Source organism: Rhinoraja longicauda, chromosome 2 (assembly GCF_053455715.1).
Source record: "Rhinoraja longicauda isolate Sanriku21f chromosome 2, sRhiLon1.1, whole genome shotgun sequence".
Lineage (NCBI taxonomy): Eukaryota > Metazoa > Chordata > Chondrichthyes > Rajiformes > Arhynchobatidae > Rhinoraja > Rhinoraja longicauda.
This window is the reverse complement of record NC_135954.1, coordinates 50,076,825-50,097,450: the sequence shown is the minus strand read 5'-3', so window position 1 is coordinate 50,097,450 and position 20,626 is coordinate 50,076,825. Positions and strand designations below refer to the sequence as shown.

General features: G+C 41.3%; 1 protein-coding gene across 1 annotated transcript in view; it reads left to right on the top strand.

Moving 5' to 3' along the window:
* LOC144609539 (uncharacterized) overlaps positions 1-20,626 on the top strand; it is a 233,413-nt gene that overhangs the window by 8,814 nt on the left and 203,973 nt on the right. The window contains exons 3-6 of the mRNA XM_078428046.1: positions 1,679-1,808; positions 6,014-6,150; positions 12,624-12,652; positions 16,336-16,508. Coding sequence (XP_078284172.1) covers positions 1,679-1,808; positions 6,014-6,150; positions 12,624-12,652; positions 16,336-16,508 — 469 coding nt within the window. The remainder of the gene's footprint in view (positions 1-1,678; positions 1,809-6,013; positions 6,151-12,623; positions 12,653-16,335; positions 16,509-20,626) is intronic.

Genomic DNA, 20,626 nt, shown 5'->3' with positions numbered 1-20,626 from the left:
CTCTCCTGCTCTTTTCCTGAAAAGTGGGAGAACATTAGCTCCCCTCCAATCCACAGGAACTGATCCTGAATCTATAGAACATAGGAAAATGATCACCAATGCATCCACGATTTCTAGAGTCACCTCCTTGAGTACCCTGGGGTGCAGACGATCAGGCGCTGGGGATTTATCAGCCTTCACTCCCATCAGTCTACCCAATACTATTTCTCGCCTAATTCAAATTTCTTTCAGTTCCTCTGTCTCCCTAGACCCTCTGTTCTCCAGTACATCTGGGTGATTGTTTGTGTCTTCCTTAGTGAAGGCAGAACCAAAGTACCTGTTCAACTCTTCTGCCATTTCCTTGTTCCCCATAATAATTTCACCTGTTTCTGCCTTCAAGGGACCCACATTTGTCTTTTTCTCTTAACATACCTAAAGAACCTTTTACTATCCTTCCTTATATTCTTGGCCAGCTTACCCTTGTACTTCATCTTTTCACCCCATATTGCCCTTTTTGTTACCTTCTGTTGTCCTTTGTAAGTTTCCCAATCCTCTGGCTTCCTGCTACTCTTTGCTGTGATATACACCTTTTCTTTTAGTTTTATTCCATCTCTAACTTCCCTTGTCAGTCACGGTTGCCTCTTACTCCCCTTAGAATCTTTCTTTCTCTTTGAAATGAAATGATCCTGTATCTTCTGGATTATGCCATGAAATTCCTGCTAGGATCCTTTTCCAGTCGACCTCGGCCAGCTCCTCTCTCAAGCCTCCATAGTCCCCATTGTTCAACTGCCACACTAACACTTCTGATTTAACCTTCCCCCTCTCAAATTGCAGATTAATACTTATCATATTATGGTCACTACCTCCGCGCGGTTCCTTTACCTTGAGTTCCCTTATCAAATCTGGTTCATTGGACAACACTAAATCCAGAATTGCCTTCTCTCTGGTAGGCTCCAGTACTAGCTGCTCTAAGAATCCATCCCAGAGGCACTCTACAAACTCCCTTTCAAGGGGTCCAGAACCAACCTGATTTACCCGCCCCCCACTATTCAGTTTAAACCCACCCATGTAGCAGTGGCAAACCTGCCTGCCAGAATGCTGGTCCCCCACCTGTTAAGGTGCAACCCGTCCATTTTGTACAATTCACCCTTACCCCAAAACAGGTCCCAGTGGTCTAATAATCTAAATCCCTGCCCCCTGCACCAGCTCCTCAGCCACACATTCAGATCCCATATCTCCCTGTTCCTGCCCTCACCAGCACGAGGAACTGGAAGGAAACCGGAAATAACTACCCTGGAGGTCCTGCCTTTCAACCTTCTTCCGAGCTCTCTAAAGTCACTTTAGACTCTCTCTTATATTCTTTCCTCTTCTCTTTCCTCTTCTTCCCGACGTAATTTGTGCTGACATGCACTTCTACCACTTCTGGCTGTTCACCTTCACCCTTGAGGATGCTCGGCAATTGGTCCGTGACGTCCTGGAACCTGGCACCAGGGAGGCAACACACCATCCTTGAATCCCGCCTGTTGCCGCAGAAACCCCTGTCTGTACCTCTCACTATGGAGTTCCATAGTGAGAGGTACACTTTACAGCATACACATTGAAAACTTGTCATCAAGGTGATTGAAATATATTAATAGATTTACATTAAATGCATAAATGTTTCATTTGATCCAATGTCTGTTTTTCTCTTTTATTTTAGGTTATCTGGAGCCAAGGACTTTGCCCAATGGTGGACTTTACCCCTTCATTCAAAGTATTTTTTGTGATGTTGGTTCTCGCTGTCATGGTGTGTCATTCTCAGAAGCAGAAGACGCTGCTCAAAAATCCAGGTATAATCTGCCTTTACAGTTAATCCAGGAAAGGTAAAACTTGAAATAAGATAGACATCTTGATTATAATATAATTTACATTGAGATATGTAAGATCGGACACTAAGAGGTGAAATGGGAATGGAATTTGGGTTTGAATTAGAAAAAAAGTACCATATAGTAGAGGCCCATTGATACATTCTGAAATGTATATAGTTGAATAAATGGGATTAATTTCCAAGGCAGAGTATAATGCACTGCCTCCACTCTGTTGTGTGATTAATGCTACTGATGGAGGATTAATTGCTTGTCAATTCTGATCATTACTCTTCGAACCAAAGTGAATCAACCCTAATTTTCTGACATCGCACTGTTTTTTTGGGGGGGGGGGCGGAAGAGATTGTAGATGTGGACTTCATTGGAAAAGCTAGCACCATTACTCATCCCAGAATCACTGCAATCCATGGTATTTGAATTTGCCACTGCTTTAGCCTTGTGTCCCTTTGCAGGTACTTTAAGTCCTCTTCACTACTCACGTTTCCATCCATCTTTCTATTATCAGCAAACCTGGAGATATTACATTTTTCCGTTTGATTGTGGTATTACTGGCCCGTCAGCGGCAGAAATTTTCCACAACACTGCCAACTGTACCATTCCTCTTCCTTGACAACTGCAGGGTTCATGTTTCTGGAGAGTCATTACATATCCTGGCACATGGCAAACCTCTAAGTTCCTTTCAATGTCACGTATTTAAAGTGATGGCTGGATTTGCCTGTATCTCCACTCAATTCACACTCACCTATCATTATATGGCCAGGATGGAGATGCTGGCAGTGTGAAAGGAGAAAAGTACAATGGTGAGGCAGGCACATGGGAATTGAGCAAGAGGTGTTATTCCATCAATGGCTGAAGTACATAAGGGATTGGTGGAAGAAGGGAAAATATAAGGTAAAAGCTTCTGCCCTGTTGTAGATTTCGTAATGCCTGCTCCATTTATAGCAAATATCTTTTGCTTTGTTGATAATTCAAACATGGTTGCTCCTTGCTATTTAGCTGATGCTATCTCCATTTGTGTATCATACATTCCTCCAAGAAGGTGGAAAGTGCATCTGTGAGTGTTGTGCAATGCATTTGAGAGATGTACGTTTTAGGATCAAATAGTTTGCATTGTGTGCATGTTGTGAAATGTAGGTGTGAAACCTTTGGAAATAAATGCTATGCATGTGAGGGTGTGGTTGAACCTATGCTAGATATCAGTATTGAAATGGAGAGTTTGTTCCTAGGTAGTGATGGAACTGTGGCAAATTGAATAGTTTGAACTCTGTGGTATGCGGAATGCAATTATTGAACTTACTTTTGAGTTCATGAAACTGCTTCTTCAGACTGATGAAGGATCCCAACCCAAAACCTATTCATTTTCTCTAGAGATGCTGTCTGATTCGCTGAGTTACTCCAGCATTTTGTGTCTATTTATCGCAGAATCACATGATGGTCATAGCACATAATGAGACCAGTCAGCCAGTCGAGTCAGTACCTGTTCTACGCACAAACACTGCAACTAGTTCATTCATTTCTCTATCCTATCTCTGTATCCCCACAATTTCTTTCCTTTCAGGCACTTTTCAAACTCTCATTTGAATATCATATTTTAATATGCCTCCATTATTACTTCTAGTTGTACTTTCCAGTCCCCAACTAACTGCTACATAAACATATTTTTCTTCTTGTTACTTTTGGTAAAAGTTTTGGTCCTTGGTGTATAGATCCTTAATGCTTAACTCTGAGCCACCTCTGTCCATTGCCACCTTGAATGTGTGTTCTGAGCATATCTCGGTGCACACTTTGAGCAGAAGACATATTTTCTCCTGGGACAAGAACACCAGTGGAGTTAGGGTTAGCATCAAGTAGCACCTCCAAGATGTGCCTTGACCAAGTATCTTCCTGGTCACCATCGGTTCCAGAACACCTGCAGCATTTTGTGCAGCCATCTGATGCACCTCTCATTTAAGATACAGCTCTAAGAGGCTGAGATGAGGAACTGGTTTTAAGAAGCCACTCATGAATGTAGACCAACGAGCCAACGAGCCAACGAGCCAACGATAATAAGCCAACGAGCATTATTTTTTAGTACACTGTTACATTAATAGTCTGGATTTTGCAGGGAAAGGATGAAGGATCTGAGCTATCATGTGTAACATACAGCAGTGGCAAACTGGATGCAGATACAATGCAGAAATCCCAAAGCTGCTGTCAGCTGGGTGAAGTCGGGCTGCCATCTGTGCACCTAGGTCTGATTCCTCAAGGAATTGTTGGAGCAGATACTTGGGGAAAATGTCCTGAAATCACATTTCACATTGGCCCCAGTAAAAGAAGCCAAATCTGGATTTCAGCAGTTTTTTTTTTCGTTGAAGGAAAATGCTGCAAGAATGCTGCAACTACCTTTTATCAATGTAAAAAGACCTTTAAATTGACACTTAGTTTAAAAATACTCTTTTTATTCAATTAAAAAAATCACTTTGATATCTAAATTAACAATCCTTTTGGAAATGTTCACAGATCTTTTTAACATTTTTAGACCGTTTTTAGACATTATATATTTTTTCAGTTTCCTTGATCTTTTGACTTAATTAAATTGCTTAATTGCTTTTGAATGCTTCCAAATGTCTTAAACATTTGAAGATCACTGTTTTGACATCTACCATTAAGTTAGGCAGTTGAACTGGATAAACATTGATTTGTGAGGTACTATATTTTAATGGATACTTTGAAAATCAAAAAACCTGTGTGGAAATTGCTAAAAAATCATTTATCCTCTGAGGGTTGCAAGGTTTGGAAAGTTTAAGAGTGCACTTGCCATGCAGCTGTTAGTTTTTTAGTTTCGTTTATTGTCTCGTGTACCGAGGTATACTAAAAAGCTTTTTTGTTGTGTGCAATCCAATCAGCGGAAAGACTATACATGATTACCATCAAGCCGTCCACAGTGTGTAGATACAGGATAAAGGGAATAACGTTTACTGCAGGATAAAGTCCAGTAAAGTCTAATTAAAGATAGTCCGAAGATCTCCAATGAGGTAGATGGTAGTTCAGGATCGCTCTCTCGTTGGTGATACGATGGTGCAGTTGCCTGATAACAACTGGGAAGAAATTATGAATGCTGCCTGATGAAATTGGGTCTTTTTTTTTCACCTTTGGAAAATCATGACCACTCCCAGGAAACCACATTTTCATGATAACCCAGTCACATTAAAAGCTGGAACTCAACTGTCAATGTTTTTTCATTCCTTCAAAGGATGTGGGTTTTGCAGGCCAGCGTTTCATTATCCATGCTGAATTGCCCTTGAGTAGGTTGTAGTGAGCTCCTTGAGTTGTGGGTATACCTACAAGGCTTTTGCAATTCAATTGTAAACACCTTGAGTTAAAGAACCAGTAATTTGATTACTAACTTCCCTGTTAGTCTTTACTGATCTGTGTATAAGGACACACAAAATGAGTTTTTGAGAAACAGATACCTCAGGCCTGTGTTTCCGATCCTGCTGGAGTACAAGCCGTACTTCAATGCAAATGTAAAATGTTCTCATTAGCTTGATTTGCTTTGGTTCGTTATTATTGTCACATATGCCAAGATGCTATGAAAAACTTTGTTTTGCCTGTTATCTGGGCACATCATATCACACATGAGTACACCGGGTAGTGCAAAAGAAAAAAAATCAGACTGCAGAATATAGTGAAAGCTATATAGTCACAGAGAAAGTGTAACTAAAATAAATTATAAAGGTTGCAATGAGGTAGATTGGAAGGTCAGGAAATTCATCCCTCATTTGTGAGAGGTCCATTCAAGAGCCTGAATCTGGTGGTGGATTGTTTCTGATGCATCATCAGAAATAAGTAAAAGCTCTTTTTAGACTGAAGAGGTTCAAGAAAACAATTAATCTCAAAGATACATCAGTTTGGGGATGCCAGTGAGGTTCACAGTTTGTAAAATGATTTTTTTTAATCATCACATAAAATTCTTTGTAATATGTAACAGATTTATTCGATACCCTATTTTTGCTATGTCCTGCCAGGACATAGCAAACAATTGATGGTTTACCATAAACATAATCTTCGATGTTGGAATAGACTGATAGAATCACTGCCCCTCAGAAGAATGCTATTCATCCCTAACACACAAAGGTTTAGATTTATGTTTCAAAACAAACATCTCAATCACCTTCACTTTGTCACAGGTCATCACTGAGCCTAACAGAGATTAGTGGGCCCAATCTGCTGTCATCAATCGAAGAACTTGGAAAGCAAATCAATAGAACCCTGCAACAAGCATTTAACCTACAAGAAAAAATAAATGAATTGTTTGGACCGACAGGTAACATAACAATGGCATGTAAACTTTCTGACCAATATACTGTACTTACCTTGGTGATTAACTCAATGGACTTTTAACTTCTGTTGATATTTTGACAATTGCCATCCTAAATGATACCGGTAGTAATTAGAAGAAATACTCTGATCAGGTGTGCATAATTGATGTTTGCCTAGAGATTTTGTTTTGGGGCATTTATATATTTTAGAAAATGACATGGTGGGATAAGGGATATCAGGATAGCGTAGGTTTCGAGAGGTTACTTCACAAGTAAGTGAAGAATTAGCCTGGAGCCTAGGCTGACCTAGTGAAGAAAAGATATAAGGTCAGGCTGTACCAGGATTGTACATTAAACTCTGCATCACCAGAAGATAAAGATAAAGAGTACTGAAAAAAACATAGGAAGTGTGCCAGTATCTGTGGAGAGGGTAACCAAGTTAACCATTTCAGGTCAATGACCCTTTTCCAGATTTGTAATAGTGAGAAATTAAGTGTGTTAAAAATTGCAGAGAGAAGGAGGGGTAAAGAGAACAAATGGACTGCCTCTCAATGTGACCAGAGTTGTTCAGATAACACAATGCCTTTGATCCTATCCAGGATCTAGGGGCAGCACTGTGGCACAGAGGTAGAGTTGCTGCCTCACGGCGCCAGAAACCTGAGTTCGATCCTGACCTCGGGTGCTGTCTGTATGGAGTTTGTACATTCTTCCTGTGACTGTGTGGGTTTTCTCCGGGTGCTCTGGTTTCCTCTCACATTCCAAAGACGTGCAGGTTTGTAGGTTATTGACTTCTATAAATTGTCCCTCGTGTGTAGGATAGAATTAGTCTATAGGTGATTGCTGGTTGGCTCGGACTCGGTGGGTCGAATGGCCTGTTTCCACGATGTATCTGCAAAACTAAAACTAAAACAAACTAGTTAATAGATAAATGAGGGCAGTTACAAAGAGAAACAAAACAATGAAAGAAGACAAGAAACTGCAGCTGCTGAAATCTTGAGCAAAACACAAATGGCTACATGAACCCAGCGGATCAGGGAGAAACAGGGGAGGGAATGGACAGACGGTATTTTGGGTCAGGACACTTCTTCAGACTGATTAGAGTAGAGTCGTATTGGCAAAGGCTAGAGGTGAAAAGGAGATAAAAGGTGTCAGATAGCGAGAAGAGGAGTGAAACGTGAAGCTGGAAGGAGGGATATGGGTGGAATGGTTAAGGGGAAGGGGAGATACAAGGCAAATGGGGTACTGGGGATGGGAGATGAGTGTGCAAGTGATGAGATAGGAGCAAGGTGATTGGGAGGTGGGAGGTAGTGGGTTAATGTGCACTCACTGGAATGGCAGGGTTTACAGGAAAGAGAGGGAGAATGGGGGGGGGGGGGGGGGGGGGGGGGTTGGGGGTATTACTTGAAACTTTTGTTAGCAACCCAAAAGCAATTTGAGATGTTTGCGTGTGTCCTCACTATGGCAATGAATGAGCGAAAGGTTGGTTTAGAATTGGTAGTTAAAATGATTAGACAATAGACAATAGACAATAGGTGCAGGAGTAGGCCATTCGGCTCTTTGAGCAAGCACCACCATTCAATGTGATCATGGCTGATCATCCACAATCAGTACCCTGTTCCTGCCCCCTCCTCATACCCCAGGGAATTGGCCTCCACTGCCTTCTGAGGCAGAGAATTCCACAGATTTATAACTCTCTGAGTGAAAAAGTTTTTCCTCATCCCAGTTCTAAATGGCCTACCCCTTATTCTTAAACTGTGGCCCCTGGTTCTGGACTCCCCGAACATTGGGAACATGTTTCCTGCCTCTAGCATGTCCAATCCCTTAATAATCTTTTATGTTTCAATAAGATCCCCTCTCATCCTTCTAAATTCCAGTGCACACAGTACTCCAGGTGCTATCTCACTACTGTCTCACTGTACAACTGCAGAAGGACCTGTTTGCTCCTATACTCAACTGCCATACCTGTCATGAAGGCCAGCATACCATTAGCTTTCTTCACTTCCTGCTGTACCTGCATGCTTACTTTCAGTGACTGATGAACAAGGACACCCAGATCTCTTTGTACTTCCCCTTTTCCTAACTTGACACCATTCAGGTAATAATCTGCCTTCCTGTTCTTGCCACCAAAGTGGATAACCTCACATTTATCCACATTAAACTGCATCTGCCATGAATCTGCCCATTCACACAACTTGTCCAAGTTACCCTGCATCCTCATAGCATCGTCCTCACAGTTCACACTGCCACCCAGCTTTGTGTCATCTGCAAATTTGCTAATGTTATTTTTAATCCCTTCATCTGTCATTAATGTATATTGTCAATAGCTGCGGTCCCAGCACTGAGCCTTGCGGTACCCCACTAGTCACTGCCTGCCATTCTGAAAGGGACCCGTTAATCCCTACTCTTTGTTTCCTGTCTGCCAACCAATTTTCTATCCATGTCAGTACCCTACCCCCAATACCATGTGCTCTAATTTTGCCCACTAATCACCTATGTGGGACCTTATCAAAGGCTTTCTGAAAATCGAGGTACACTACATCTACTGGCTCTCCCTTGTCCATTTTCCTAGTTACATCCTCACAAATTTCCAGAAAATTAGTCAAGCATGATTTCCTCTTTGTAAATCCATGCTGACTCGGAACGATCCTGTTACTGCTATCCAAATGTTCTGCAATTTCTTCTTTTATAATTGACTCCAGCATCTTCCCCACCACTGATGTCAGGCTAACTGGTTTATAATTTCCCGTTTTCTCTCTCTGTCCTATCTTAAAAAGTGGGATAACATTAGCTACCTTCCAATCCACGGGAACTGATCCTGAATCTATAGAACATTGGAAAATGTTCACCAATGCGTCCACGATTTCTAGAGCCACTTTCTTAAGTACCCTGGGATACAGACTATCAGGCCCTGGGGAATTATCAGCCTTCATTCCCATCAGTCTACCCAACACCATTTCCTGCCTAATGTGAATCTCCTTCAGTTCCCCCGTCACCCGAGGACCTCTGTCCACTAGTACATCTGGGATATTGTTTGTGTCTTCCTTAGTGAAGACAGATCCAAAGTACCTGTTCAACTCGTCTGCCATTTCCTTGTTCCCCATTATAAATTCACATGCTTCTGTCTTCAAGGGACCCACATTTGTCTTAACTATTTTTTTCCTTTTCACATATCTAAAGAAGCTTTTACTAAATTCCTTTATATTCTTGGCTAGCTTACCTTCGTACCTCATCTTTTCTCCCCGTATTGCCTTTTTAGTTATCTTCTGTTGCTTTTTAAAAGAGTCCCAATCCTCTGGCTTCCCGCTCATCTTTGCTATGTTATACTTCTTCTCTTTTATTTTTTATACTGTCCTTAACTTCCCTCGTCAGCCACGGTCGCCTCTTACTCCCCTTATAATCTTTCTTCCTCTTTGGAATGATCTGATCCTGAACCTACTGTATTGTTCCCAGATATCTGGCCAGCTCCTCCCTCATGCCTCCTTAGTCCCCCTTGCTCAACTGCAATAGTGACACTTCCGATTTTCCCTTCTCCCTCTCAAATTGTAGATGAAAACTTATAATATTATGATCACTACCTCCTAATGGCTCTTTAACATTGAGTTCGCTTATCAAATCTGGTTCATTACACGACACTAAATCCAGAATTGCCTTCTCCCTGGTAGGCTCCAGTATAAGCTGCTCTAAGAATCCATCTTGGATTAGCAACCGGGAGATAGACAATAGACAATAGGTGCAGGAGGAGGCCATTCGGCCCTTCGAGCCAGCACCGCTATTCAATGTGATCATGGCTGATCATTCTCAATCAGTACCCCGTTCCTCCCTTCTCCCCATACCCCCTGACTCCGCTATCCTTAAGAGCTCTATCTAGCTCTCTCTTGAATGCATTCAGAGAATTGGCCTCCACTGCCTTCTGAGGCAGAGAATTCCACAGATTCACAACTCTCTGACTGAAAGTTTTTCCTCATCTCTGTTCTAAATGACCTACCCCTTATTCTTAAACTGTGGCCCCTTGTTCTGGACTCCCCCAACATTGGGAACATGTTTCCTGCCTCTAACATGTCCAACCCCTTAATAATCTTATACGTTTCGATAAGATCCCCTCTCATCCTTCTAAATTCCAGTGTATACAAGCCTAGTCGCTTCAGTCTTTCAACATATGACAGTCCCGCCATTTAGATCCAGCAGAGCCTGGCAGATAGAGCGCCAAAGTTCGGCGAAACAGTAATCTAGTCTGTGCTTGGTCACGCTAATGTGAAGGGGACCACTCAGCAATAACGAATACAATGGATAAGAACCAATCAGTCCCCCTCTCCCAACACTCTCCGTCTGGTGAACTTGTCCTCACCCTTAACAACTTCTCTTTTGAGTCCTCTCACCTCCTTCAAGTCAAAGGTGTTGCTTGTGCCCCAGCTATGCCTGTCATTTTGTTGGTTACATTGAACACTCCTGATTCCAAATGTACCCAGCACTATTCCCCAACTCATGATAGGTGACCGTAGCACATGATAGGTGTGCTGGAGTATCCTTAGTCAGGTGCCTTGCTAGCACAAACTGGGGAGTATCCTTCAGCAACCTTCAGCATCCTGAAAACTTCGGTAATGGCACTAGCGTATGCACCGCAGAATATGGACACAAAGTACTCACACTCACAGACTGGATGTGCCTCTACATGAAGCAATGAGGATCATCTCATGCTGCATCTGCTGCACCCCACTGAGTCATTTACCATTTCTTTCTGGGATTCAACCATCCCAAGCCCGTCATGATAACATCTGTGGATGACTGCATCAGAAAGCAGCTCAGCCTAACCACCTTCTGCATGACATCCTTTATGAGAAGGAGGCCCCATGCCGGTTGCGCTCACGGAAGCCTCTGTGCCCAAACATGGAGAGTCTGGATGCAGTGAGCAATGCAGCACTAGCTGCCCCAGAAGGACTCCAGCCATACTTTGAGACATGGTCACCACACCCTCCAGGCACCAACCTCCGCAGGAAGGCCTGGGTTTCAACTGAACAGGCTATGAACTGGTGCTGGTCGCTTCGCAGCCAACATGAAAAGATGGGGCATTGCAGACACCGACCTCTGTCATTGTACAGACCAACAAACATGTCCTAAGGGAATGTGCTGTGACAGGACCTCCCTGCCCACTATCCCAACTTGATAATCCCCAATCCTCACCAATTGCCACTTTTGATTGTTGTAGTTGACATATGAAAGAAGACTCCCCAACTCTTTCTTCCTGTTGCTAACCATTTTAACTCTCCTTTCCATTCCCTTATTGATCTTTTTGTCCTTGGCCTCCTCCATTGCCAGAACGAGATTACGCACAAACTGGAGGACCAGCATCTCATATTTCACTTAGATAATTTACAATCCAATGGTATGAACATTGAATTCCTCAATTTCAAGTAATATCCCCCTTCCCTTTCCTGTACCTCCCTCCCCATCGCACTGGACACACATTCTCCCACCATCTCCCACCCCACCAGACCTTCTGCTCCTTTCCCCTCCTTTATACATTCATCTCCCATCCCTGAATTCCATATTTTATTTTTCTCTCCCTTCTTTCCCTTCCCCTCCCCCCATGTCCCATTCCACCCATATCTCTCCTCTAGATTTACATTTCACTCTTCCTCTTTGCTCCTTATCTGACATCCTTTGGTCTCCTTTTTACTTTCCAGCATTGTCACTTACTCCACCCATCTGCCAAACATACCTCACTTCCCTGTATCCACCTATCACTTGCCAGGCTTTGTTCCACCCCCACTTTTCTTTTCCAGCTTTCTTGCCTCTGCTCCAACCAGTCTGCAGAAGGATCTCATCTGTCCATTCCCTCCAAAGATGTTGCCTGACCTGCTGAGTTCTTCCAGCACTTTGTGTTTTGCTCAACATGTTGGAACTGAGAGATGCAGAATACAGCTGTTGCTTGAAATTTGAATCAAAAGAGAATGCTAGAAAGATTAAGCAAATTAATCAGCACCAGCGGAAAGATGAGTTCATGTTATTAATGGATGACTAGTTTTGAAACATATGTGGAAGGTACGGAAGAGGAGATGAGGCCTGGAACAGATTAGCTATGATCACATTGAATGGTAGGGCTGGCTTGAAGGGCCAAATGCACCACTATATTTCCTGTGTTTTGTGATTTAAAAAAAAGTAAGTCCCTTCTCCAGCTTCAAGCTAGACTGATTGACAGGCTCCAGGATGGTCTACAAAACAGGAGGTTTTATGGTTTTATGAACGCAGATTGAGGGATTCTATGCTTCAATATCTTTTGTACAAAGGTCAGAACAAGTATAGAATTATAGAATAAATTACTGTCCTTGATCTGAATTATATTGAGGTCTTATGGTATCAATCAAATGTTTGCACGCCTATCACTAAATGTTGTTTTGTGCCATGCAAAGATTGCATACGTTCTATATGAGCTGATGTGGACTGCAAAGCTGTACTTGACATATCTTATTATCTTCATCAGGTGTATCTGCGACTCTTGGATCATCGATGGTAAGTGATTAAATTAGAACATCACATTAAGAACCAGTTTAGAAGTGCTAAATCATTTGAGAACCACAATAGAACCCATCTCTTGTGTGACCACTTGAGGAATGATTGGTTAATACTATGTTGAGTGATTTTACTTTGTACAGCAATGCTACAGTCGAGTGAAGGAAAACTGGTATTCCTGGTAAGTGACTCCTTTCAAAGTTTGTGCATGAGGGCATGCATGCATGTTGAAATTGTGTTTTATTTTCTGAAATGAGAGTTCCATAAAGTCACAGAGTCATAGAGTCATTCAGCATAGAAACAGGCCCTTCTGCCCAATTTGTCCTTGCTGACCAAGATGCCCCATCTAACTCGTTCTACTAGCCTGCATTTGGCCCATATCCCTCTAAATCATTCCTATCCATGTACCTGTCCAAATGTCTTTTAAATGTTGTTATAGTACCTGCCTCAACTACCTCCTCTAACAGCTTGTTCCATATACCCACCATCCTCTGTAAGAAAAAGTTGCTCCTCGTTTTCTTATTAAATCTCTCCCCTCAAACCATTTCCCTCTGTTTCTTGATTCCCTGACTCTGGGTAAAAGACTTTGTGCATTCACATTATCTATTCCCCTCTTGATTTTACACACCTCTATAAGATCATCGCTCAGCCTCCTGCGCTCCAAAGAATAAAGCCCTTGCCTGCCCAACCTCTCCCTATAGGTCAGGCCCTCAAGTTTTTTTTAAATCCTTCCAAATCTTTTCTGCACTGTTTCCAGCTTAATGACAACCTTCCTGTAGCAGGGTGACCAAAACTGAAAGCAATGCTCAAAATGCGGCATCACCATCATGCTGTACAACTGTAACTTATCATCCCAACTTCTATACCCAATACCATGACTGATGAAGGCCTATGTACCAAAAGCCTTCTTGACCAACCTATCTACCTGTGATGCCACTTTCAGGGAAATGCACTCCTAAAGCCCTCTGCTGTACATCCCTCCCCAAGGGCTTACCATCCACCTCACACTTATCTTTGAACTTCAGAATTTAGAAATACAGCACGGAAACAGGCCCTTCTTCCCACCGAGTCCACGCGACCAGCGATCACCTCTTACACTAACACTATCCTACAGTCAAGGGACAATTTTACCAAAGTCAATTAACCAACAAACCTGTATGGCTTTGGAGTGTGGGAGGAAACAGAAGCACCCGGAGGAAACCCATGCGGTCACAAAGAGAACGTACAAACTCCATACAGACACCCGTGGTCAGGATCGAACTCGGGTCTCTGGCGCTGTAAGGCAGCAGCTCGACCGGTGCACCACTCTGCAGTCCCTGCGTTATCTTAATGTTTCTGAGGGGCCCTATTCTCTTTCTAGTTACTCTCTTTCCCTTAATGTACTTATCAAATCTCTTTAGATTCTCCTTGATATTATCTACCGCCCCCTTTTTGCCTTCCTGATTTCCTTCTCAAGTATGCTCCTCAGTTCCCGAACATTCTCCAGGGATACATGTGATTCCAACTGCCTATACCTAGCCCATGCCTCCTTCATTTTCTTGACCGTAGCTTCAATTTCTCTTACCAGCCAGGCTTCCTTGCTCCCACCTGCCTTGCCCTTCACTGTAACAGGAACATGCATGCCTTGAACTCTTGACACCATACTTTTAAAAGCATTCCATTTTCCAACATTCCTTTGCTCACAAATAACCTACTCCAATCAACTTTAGCAAGTTTCTGTCGAATGTGGATTTAAAAAATATGGTAGAATAAAATTTGTCATTTCAGCAGCATAGTGATGCAGCTAGTAGAGCTGCTGTTTGCAATGCCAGTAACCAGCTTTCAGTCCTGACCATGGATTTAGTTGCTTCAAGTTCACATGTTCTCACAATGACTGTGTGTATTTTTTCTAGGTGTTCCATTTCCCCCCATATCTCAAATATATGTGGGTTGGTAGGTAAATTACCCTTAGTGTGTGGATGAATGGTAGCATCTGGGAAAAGTTCATGAAAAAGTGGGGAGAATAAAACAAAAGTGATGAAGGATTAGTTTAAATGCATAGTTGATGGTTGGCATTGACTTGGTGGGCCTAAGCATTAGTTCCATGCAGCATCACAGAGTCATAGAGATGTATAGCACAGAAATGTACCCTTTGGATCAGTAGTTCCATCCCAACCTTTTTGCTTATCTGTAATTGTCTCATTTGTCCACATTAAGTCCTTATCCTTCTAGGCATATAAAGTCATGATTGTATCAGATTATGTCAACTCCTCTGGCAGTGAGTTCTGGATATCAATCACTCACCTTTTAAGAAAAAAATACCCCTTTAAAACTCCTTCCTGTCAACTTAAATATAGGCCCCTTTGTTTTTGGCACTCCTGGTATGGGAAAAAGATTTTAACTATCTGCCTTATCAGTGCTTTCATAATCTTATTTACCAGATCACTCCCCAGCCTCCACTGGTCCAGAGAGAGCAAGCCCATCTTTTCCAATCTCTTTTCATAACTAAAGTCGCCCAATCCTAGACAGTATCCTTGCATTGTCTCCAGCACAAACACATCTCCCTATAGCACGGTGACCAGAACAGCACACAATACCTCGGGTGCAGCCTGACCATGTTTTGTAACATAACATCCCAACTCTTATTTTCTTTGCCGCAATCTATAAGACAAGAATGCTATATGCCTTCTTCACCATCCCAAAGTCGTGCAGGTTGATGGGTTAATTGACCACTGTAAATTGCCCCTTACGTGCAGGTGATTGATAGAATCTGAGGGGAATTGATAATAATGTTGAGAGAATAAATTTGGATTAGATTAGTGTAGGTTCAAATGGGTAGCTAATGGTTAGCATGAACACAATGGACCAAATAACCCGTTTCCATGCTGTATCTCTACTATGGACATGGCTCTTTAGTCTCTCAGTTCCTCAACATTCCTTAGTGGACTCCAATTTACTGTATGTGTTCTAACCCAATATGACTTCCGAAAATGCATCACCTTGCACTTTTCAGAATTAAATTTCAATTGCCAGTGCAGACCCACCTTTCTAACTGATTACATTCTTTGTGGCCTGAGCCAACCTACCCTCCTATACACAACATCACTAATTTGGGACCATCTGCAAACTTAGTAATCATACCTTTTACATTTACATCCAAGTCTACCCCTACTTCAGCACCATCGAGCCTCTCAACATCAGCATTAATGAAAACTCTGTTGAAATTGTGCTTTCTACATAAGCAATAAATTCTGCTAAATTATGCTTCTTTGTTTACACCATGATAACCAGAAATTCAAGGAAACCCAAATTTGCCAAATAGTCCATAGAGAGTAATGATTCACACATTAAATGTTTGAACAAGATTCCAATTCAGATGTATCAGGTTTGTTATTCAGTCTCCTTTCAAAATTGTTTAGCTGAAGAAATAAATGTATTAAGAAATTAGATCTTTACTGATAGTCCAATAATGGACTATGGAGTGATGTTTTTTGAAGAAGATATCTACATCTAAACATAATTTTCTTAATTTTGTTAGCTAAGGCATGTCTGAAATGGTTCCATTTGAATTCAATAATTCCAAATTTATGCGCATTTTTCTGTCAGTACTGACTCCAATTTTATATTTTCTTGCTTGTGGAAGTAAATTCTGAGTCATGTAATTCATTTTTGACAAATCTAATTTGCTTGTGTTGTACTAATAGATGGCTTTGAATGAAATGGAGAAAATCACTTACATATCAGAAAGAATTCACAATGAAACATATACCTGGGAAATTCTGTTTAATCTTCCAAACGTGGTGGAAGTACTGATGAATGAAGACTTTTTAAGCAGAGGGATTGGTACCATGGCTGAAATGCTGATGAATCTAAAAAGGTATGGATTTATCACCTGTTATAATAATTTAATAAACCATATTATTTGCTTAATGTTCAGAATAATTTATAGATCATTAATTGTGGATTGCAATTTTATTTCACCTAAAGTTTTAGGTTCTCCATTGATTGAGGAGTAGGAAAAAGTAGAATGTAGAAACTGGTTAGAGAATCAACTAATGCGGATGATGCAAAGTGACCTTAAATTCAGTTTTTCCGGATTTCATTAAAAGATTTATGCAGTGGATGCATCCTCTCCTTAAGGCTACTTCTGCCAGGCAAGATCACCAAAGCTGGATGATGATAAACTAAATCAATCTCATCTACCTGCATATGATCCATACCCCCTCCCTTCCCTGCATATCCATATGCCTATCCAAAAGCCTCTTAAATGTCACTGTGGAAGTTAATGTAGAATATGACACCGAGGTTGCAAGCAAAATAGTTTCGTTTCAGTGAGCAGGATTGTATTGAGGTCTAGGAGCTATAATGTGGCAGGAACTGAGCCTGATCAGTCTGGTTTGGATATTAGACAATCAGTCTGACAATTTAGATGGAGATAAGAGTTGAGGGAAGTGGTGTGGAGGGAAATCTGGGTGTGATCACCATACAAATAAATGCTGATTCTGTGGTATATTATGTTCAATCAAAGGGAGTAAGACAAACCCATCAATAAGAGGCCAATTTGTACAAAATGTCGTAAGTGGAGAAGCTATTAGAAGTAATAATTCAGGAGTAGACTAACATGTAGAAAAGTATTGACTAGTAGGAAAGCCAGCATTCATTTAATGATTTGAATGACTTTTGAGGTAACAGGATGAATGAGGCCCGTGCTGTTTATATTTCTATGGATTTATAAAAGACATTGAATGTATTTGGTCATATAAAGCTTGAATTTAAGAGAATGGAAAGTCGATTAAAGGATAAAATGCTGAGGGTTCTGATGTATAGTATGTAGTAGAGTTACCTAGGTTTACAAGCATCACCCTTGATATACATTAATGACTTGAATTTAGAGATGACTTTCGTAATGTGAAATTTGCAGATGATGTAAAACTTCTTTGTTAGATAGTGAGGAAAATAGTAAAGGATTTCAAGATGCCGCAGGCTGGAGTGACCACCCATCCCTATTTAAATAAGCAGTCCCAGCCTCCTAAACTCAATTCCTGGTTCTGTGACAAATGATTGTGGGGCAGCGTTCAGTGGAGGTGGCAAAGGTGGCTATGGGCTTTTCAGCAGAGAAGCCAGCAGCTGGTCAAGATTCATTACATGCTCTCCCATTGTTTGAGATGATTGATCGCTTTGAATGTATGCCCTGTACTTGTGTAACCAGATCTGCAACAAATTTTCCTCCCAAATCCCAAATGCGTGCTGTTAGCTAATTAGTTTCAGTAAATTATCCTGTTGTATAGGTAGGTGGCAGAAAGAATAAAGAATAAAGCATAAAGTATAAAGGGGCATTGACAAGCAAACAAGAATAAATTGCAGGGTTGCAGGGAAGCAAGAAGAGGCCTGTTGGGATTGATTATTCTGCTGGACAACGAGAACCTATGCGATGGTGGGTAATTAAGGATCACCGAATGTATTCATATTTGAGACAGAATTTTGAATTATAGGGATTTCATAGGTGATGGGGAGCAGGCAGGAAAGTTAAACTGAGGCCAAGATCAGGTCACCCATGAGTCTATCTTATTGATCGATGGGGCAGGCTAAAGACATATCCCTACTATTATGTCTTATGTTTTCATGTTCTAGCCCAAGATTTTTTTTAATGTGTTTCAAATCATTAAATAAAGCATATTTTAAAGGCTGAAGGATGGATCATCTAAAGGCCTGGATTTACGGTGTTTGGTAAAAGAGCTAGAGACGATTTTTGGACAATCTCCTTATGCTATGAACCATGAGAAATATGCTGCTTGTTAAGCTGACAGATATAGATTCAAGGTTCAGTTTTCGAAGGGGAATTAGATGAACATTTGAAGGGGCAAAAATATGATGAAAGATAAGGGAGTGGAACCACTGAAAGATCTGGTAATGGCCTGAATAGCCTCCAACTGACCTGCATTATACAACAAGTTTTGGTAAGGTGGGTAGAATAAGAAGATGTCATAGCGTCATAGAGTATGGAAACAGACCCTTTGATTTAACATGTCCACTCTGACCAAGATACCCCATCTAGGGTAGTCCCATTCACCCATGCCTGACCTATATCTCACTAAATCATTTCTAACCATGTATTAGTCCAAATATCTATTTAAATGGTGTTATGGAAGAATGAGATATGCACAAAATTACTTGTTAAAAGCGGCCACAATTCCACGATAGCACTTTGCATAGTTTGAAGGGTAAATGGTACAGGTGGTTACATTGTTGCATGTGACTTTAGCTGGAGGCAAAATTTAATCACTGGGACAAATTATACAGTGAGCCAGGATGGCAACACACCCATAATAAGATTGCTTTTGGGAACAACTTGCTTTTCCTGTTGTTGCATGCAAGATGCCACTCCTTTTTAAAAAAATGGTTTTACAATTAATTTCAATTTGTTTGTTTTATTGTTTGAATTGGAATGTCAGCCAGAAGGGAGTGAAGTCATGTGAGCTAGGATCATCTTCACTGCACAGTTTAGTGTGGAAACATCCCTTAAGATTAAGGAATCAATTGATTTGTGTGGATTCCATATTTTGCTGTGTGTCACTTGAAAAAAGATGTACAATTCTTCTTACTTATAAACTGTTCTCCTCGTCTTTTGATTCATTGTACTTTTCATTTTCGACTTAACTATATGGAGATAATTTAATGTCATCAATTACAAATGAACATAAAGATTTTTTTTAAGCAAGGAGATTTGGAGGCAAGTTTCTACATTGTTAAGATTTTGTAATAGACATGGCACAATTTCTTCCATTTCCACTCCATTTCAACGGGTTCTCATGAGGTAGATGTGGGATCTGTTGACTCTGTCACAAGCAGGTTAGTAGATACTTGCAGTGGATGTGATGTACTCTTTCCACTGGTAAGACCCAGTAAAATGTAGACCACTTCCCATATCTTCTCTCGTCAATGAAGGAATGCACCAATGCCTACAAGGTGCAAGCATAGTCTATGGTCGTTTAAGGAAAAGTTTATTTGACGATCCAAACTCAGCCTTGGCACATGGTCTGCCAGGCAGCAGTAACTTTGGCCCTCCCATGTACTTCAGAGACCTATGGTAGGTATCTCATGACACTGAAAAAATACCAGCAATGATGTTTCTGCAAAAAAAAATTAAATCACGGGAAGGACAAGCAAACAAGTAAATGTCCTCCCATTGCCAGTAGCGAGGTCCTAGTTACCCTCCGATAGCCATGTTGGGCTGGCCACATTGTAATCTCGCACAATATCAGACTCCCAAAATTGACATTACATTCTAAGTTCAGTCGTGATTGGAGATTATTGGGTAGATGGAGGGCAGGTTGTGCTGAAAAGCTCCTAAAGAAATGCATCAACTCCCCTGAATCTCTGACCCATGATCACTCAAGGTAGAAAAGGAGCTTTTGGGATGGTATTGAGAACTCTGACTTACATGCATCAAGAGTACACATTGACCCTGCATAATTGATGGAAAGAGTGGACCACCTTACAAACTGCTGCTCTGTTTGCCCCATTGACCACCGCCTATTCCAATTGTAGAATAGTCTGTGGTTTCTACATTGATCTTACTAGCCATTTCTGAAAGATTAGATTGCTGTTTGTAGTTTATATCAATGATTTGGATGAGAATGTAGAAAGCATGATTAGTAAGTTTGCATATGACAATAAACCAGGTGGTATCGTAAATAGTGAGGATGGTTATCAAAAATTATCAGGATACAGCAGGATCTTGGTCAGTTGGGCTGAGGATTGGCTAATGAAGTTTAATGCAGAGAAGTATGAGGTGTTGCAATTTGGAATGGCAAACCAGGGCAAGACCTTCACACTAAATGGCAAGGCTGTGGATAATGTTGTAGAGTAGAGGGATTTAGGAGTGCAGGTGCATAGTTCCTTGAAAGTGGATTCACAAGTACATACGGTGGTCAAGGTGGCTTTCGGTACATTGGCCTTCATCAGCTAGGGTACTTATTATCGAAGTTGGGATGT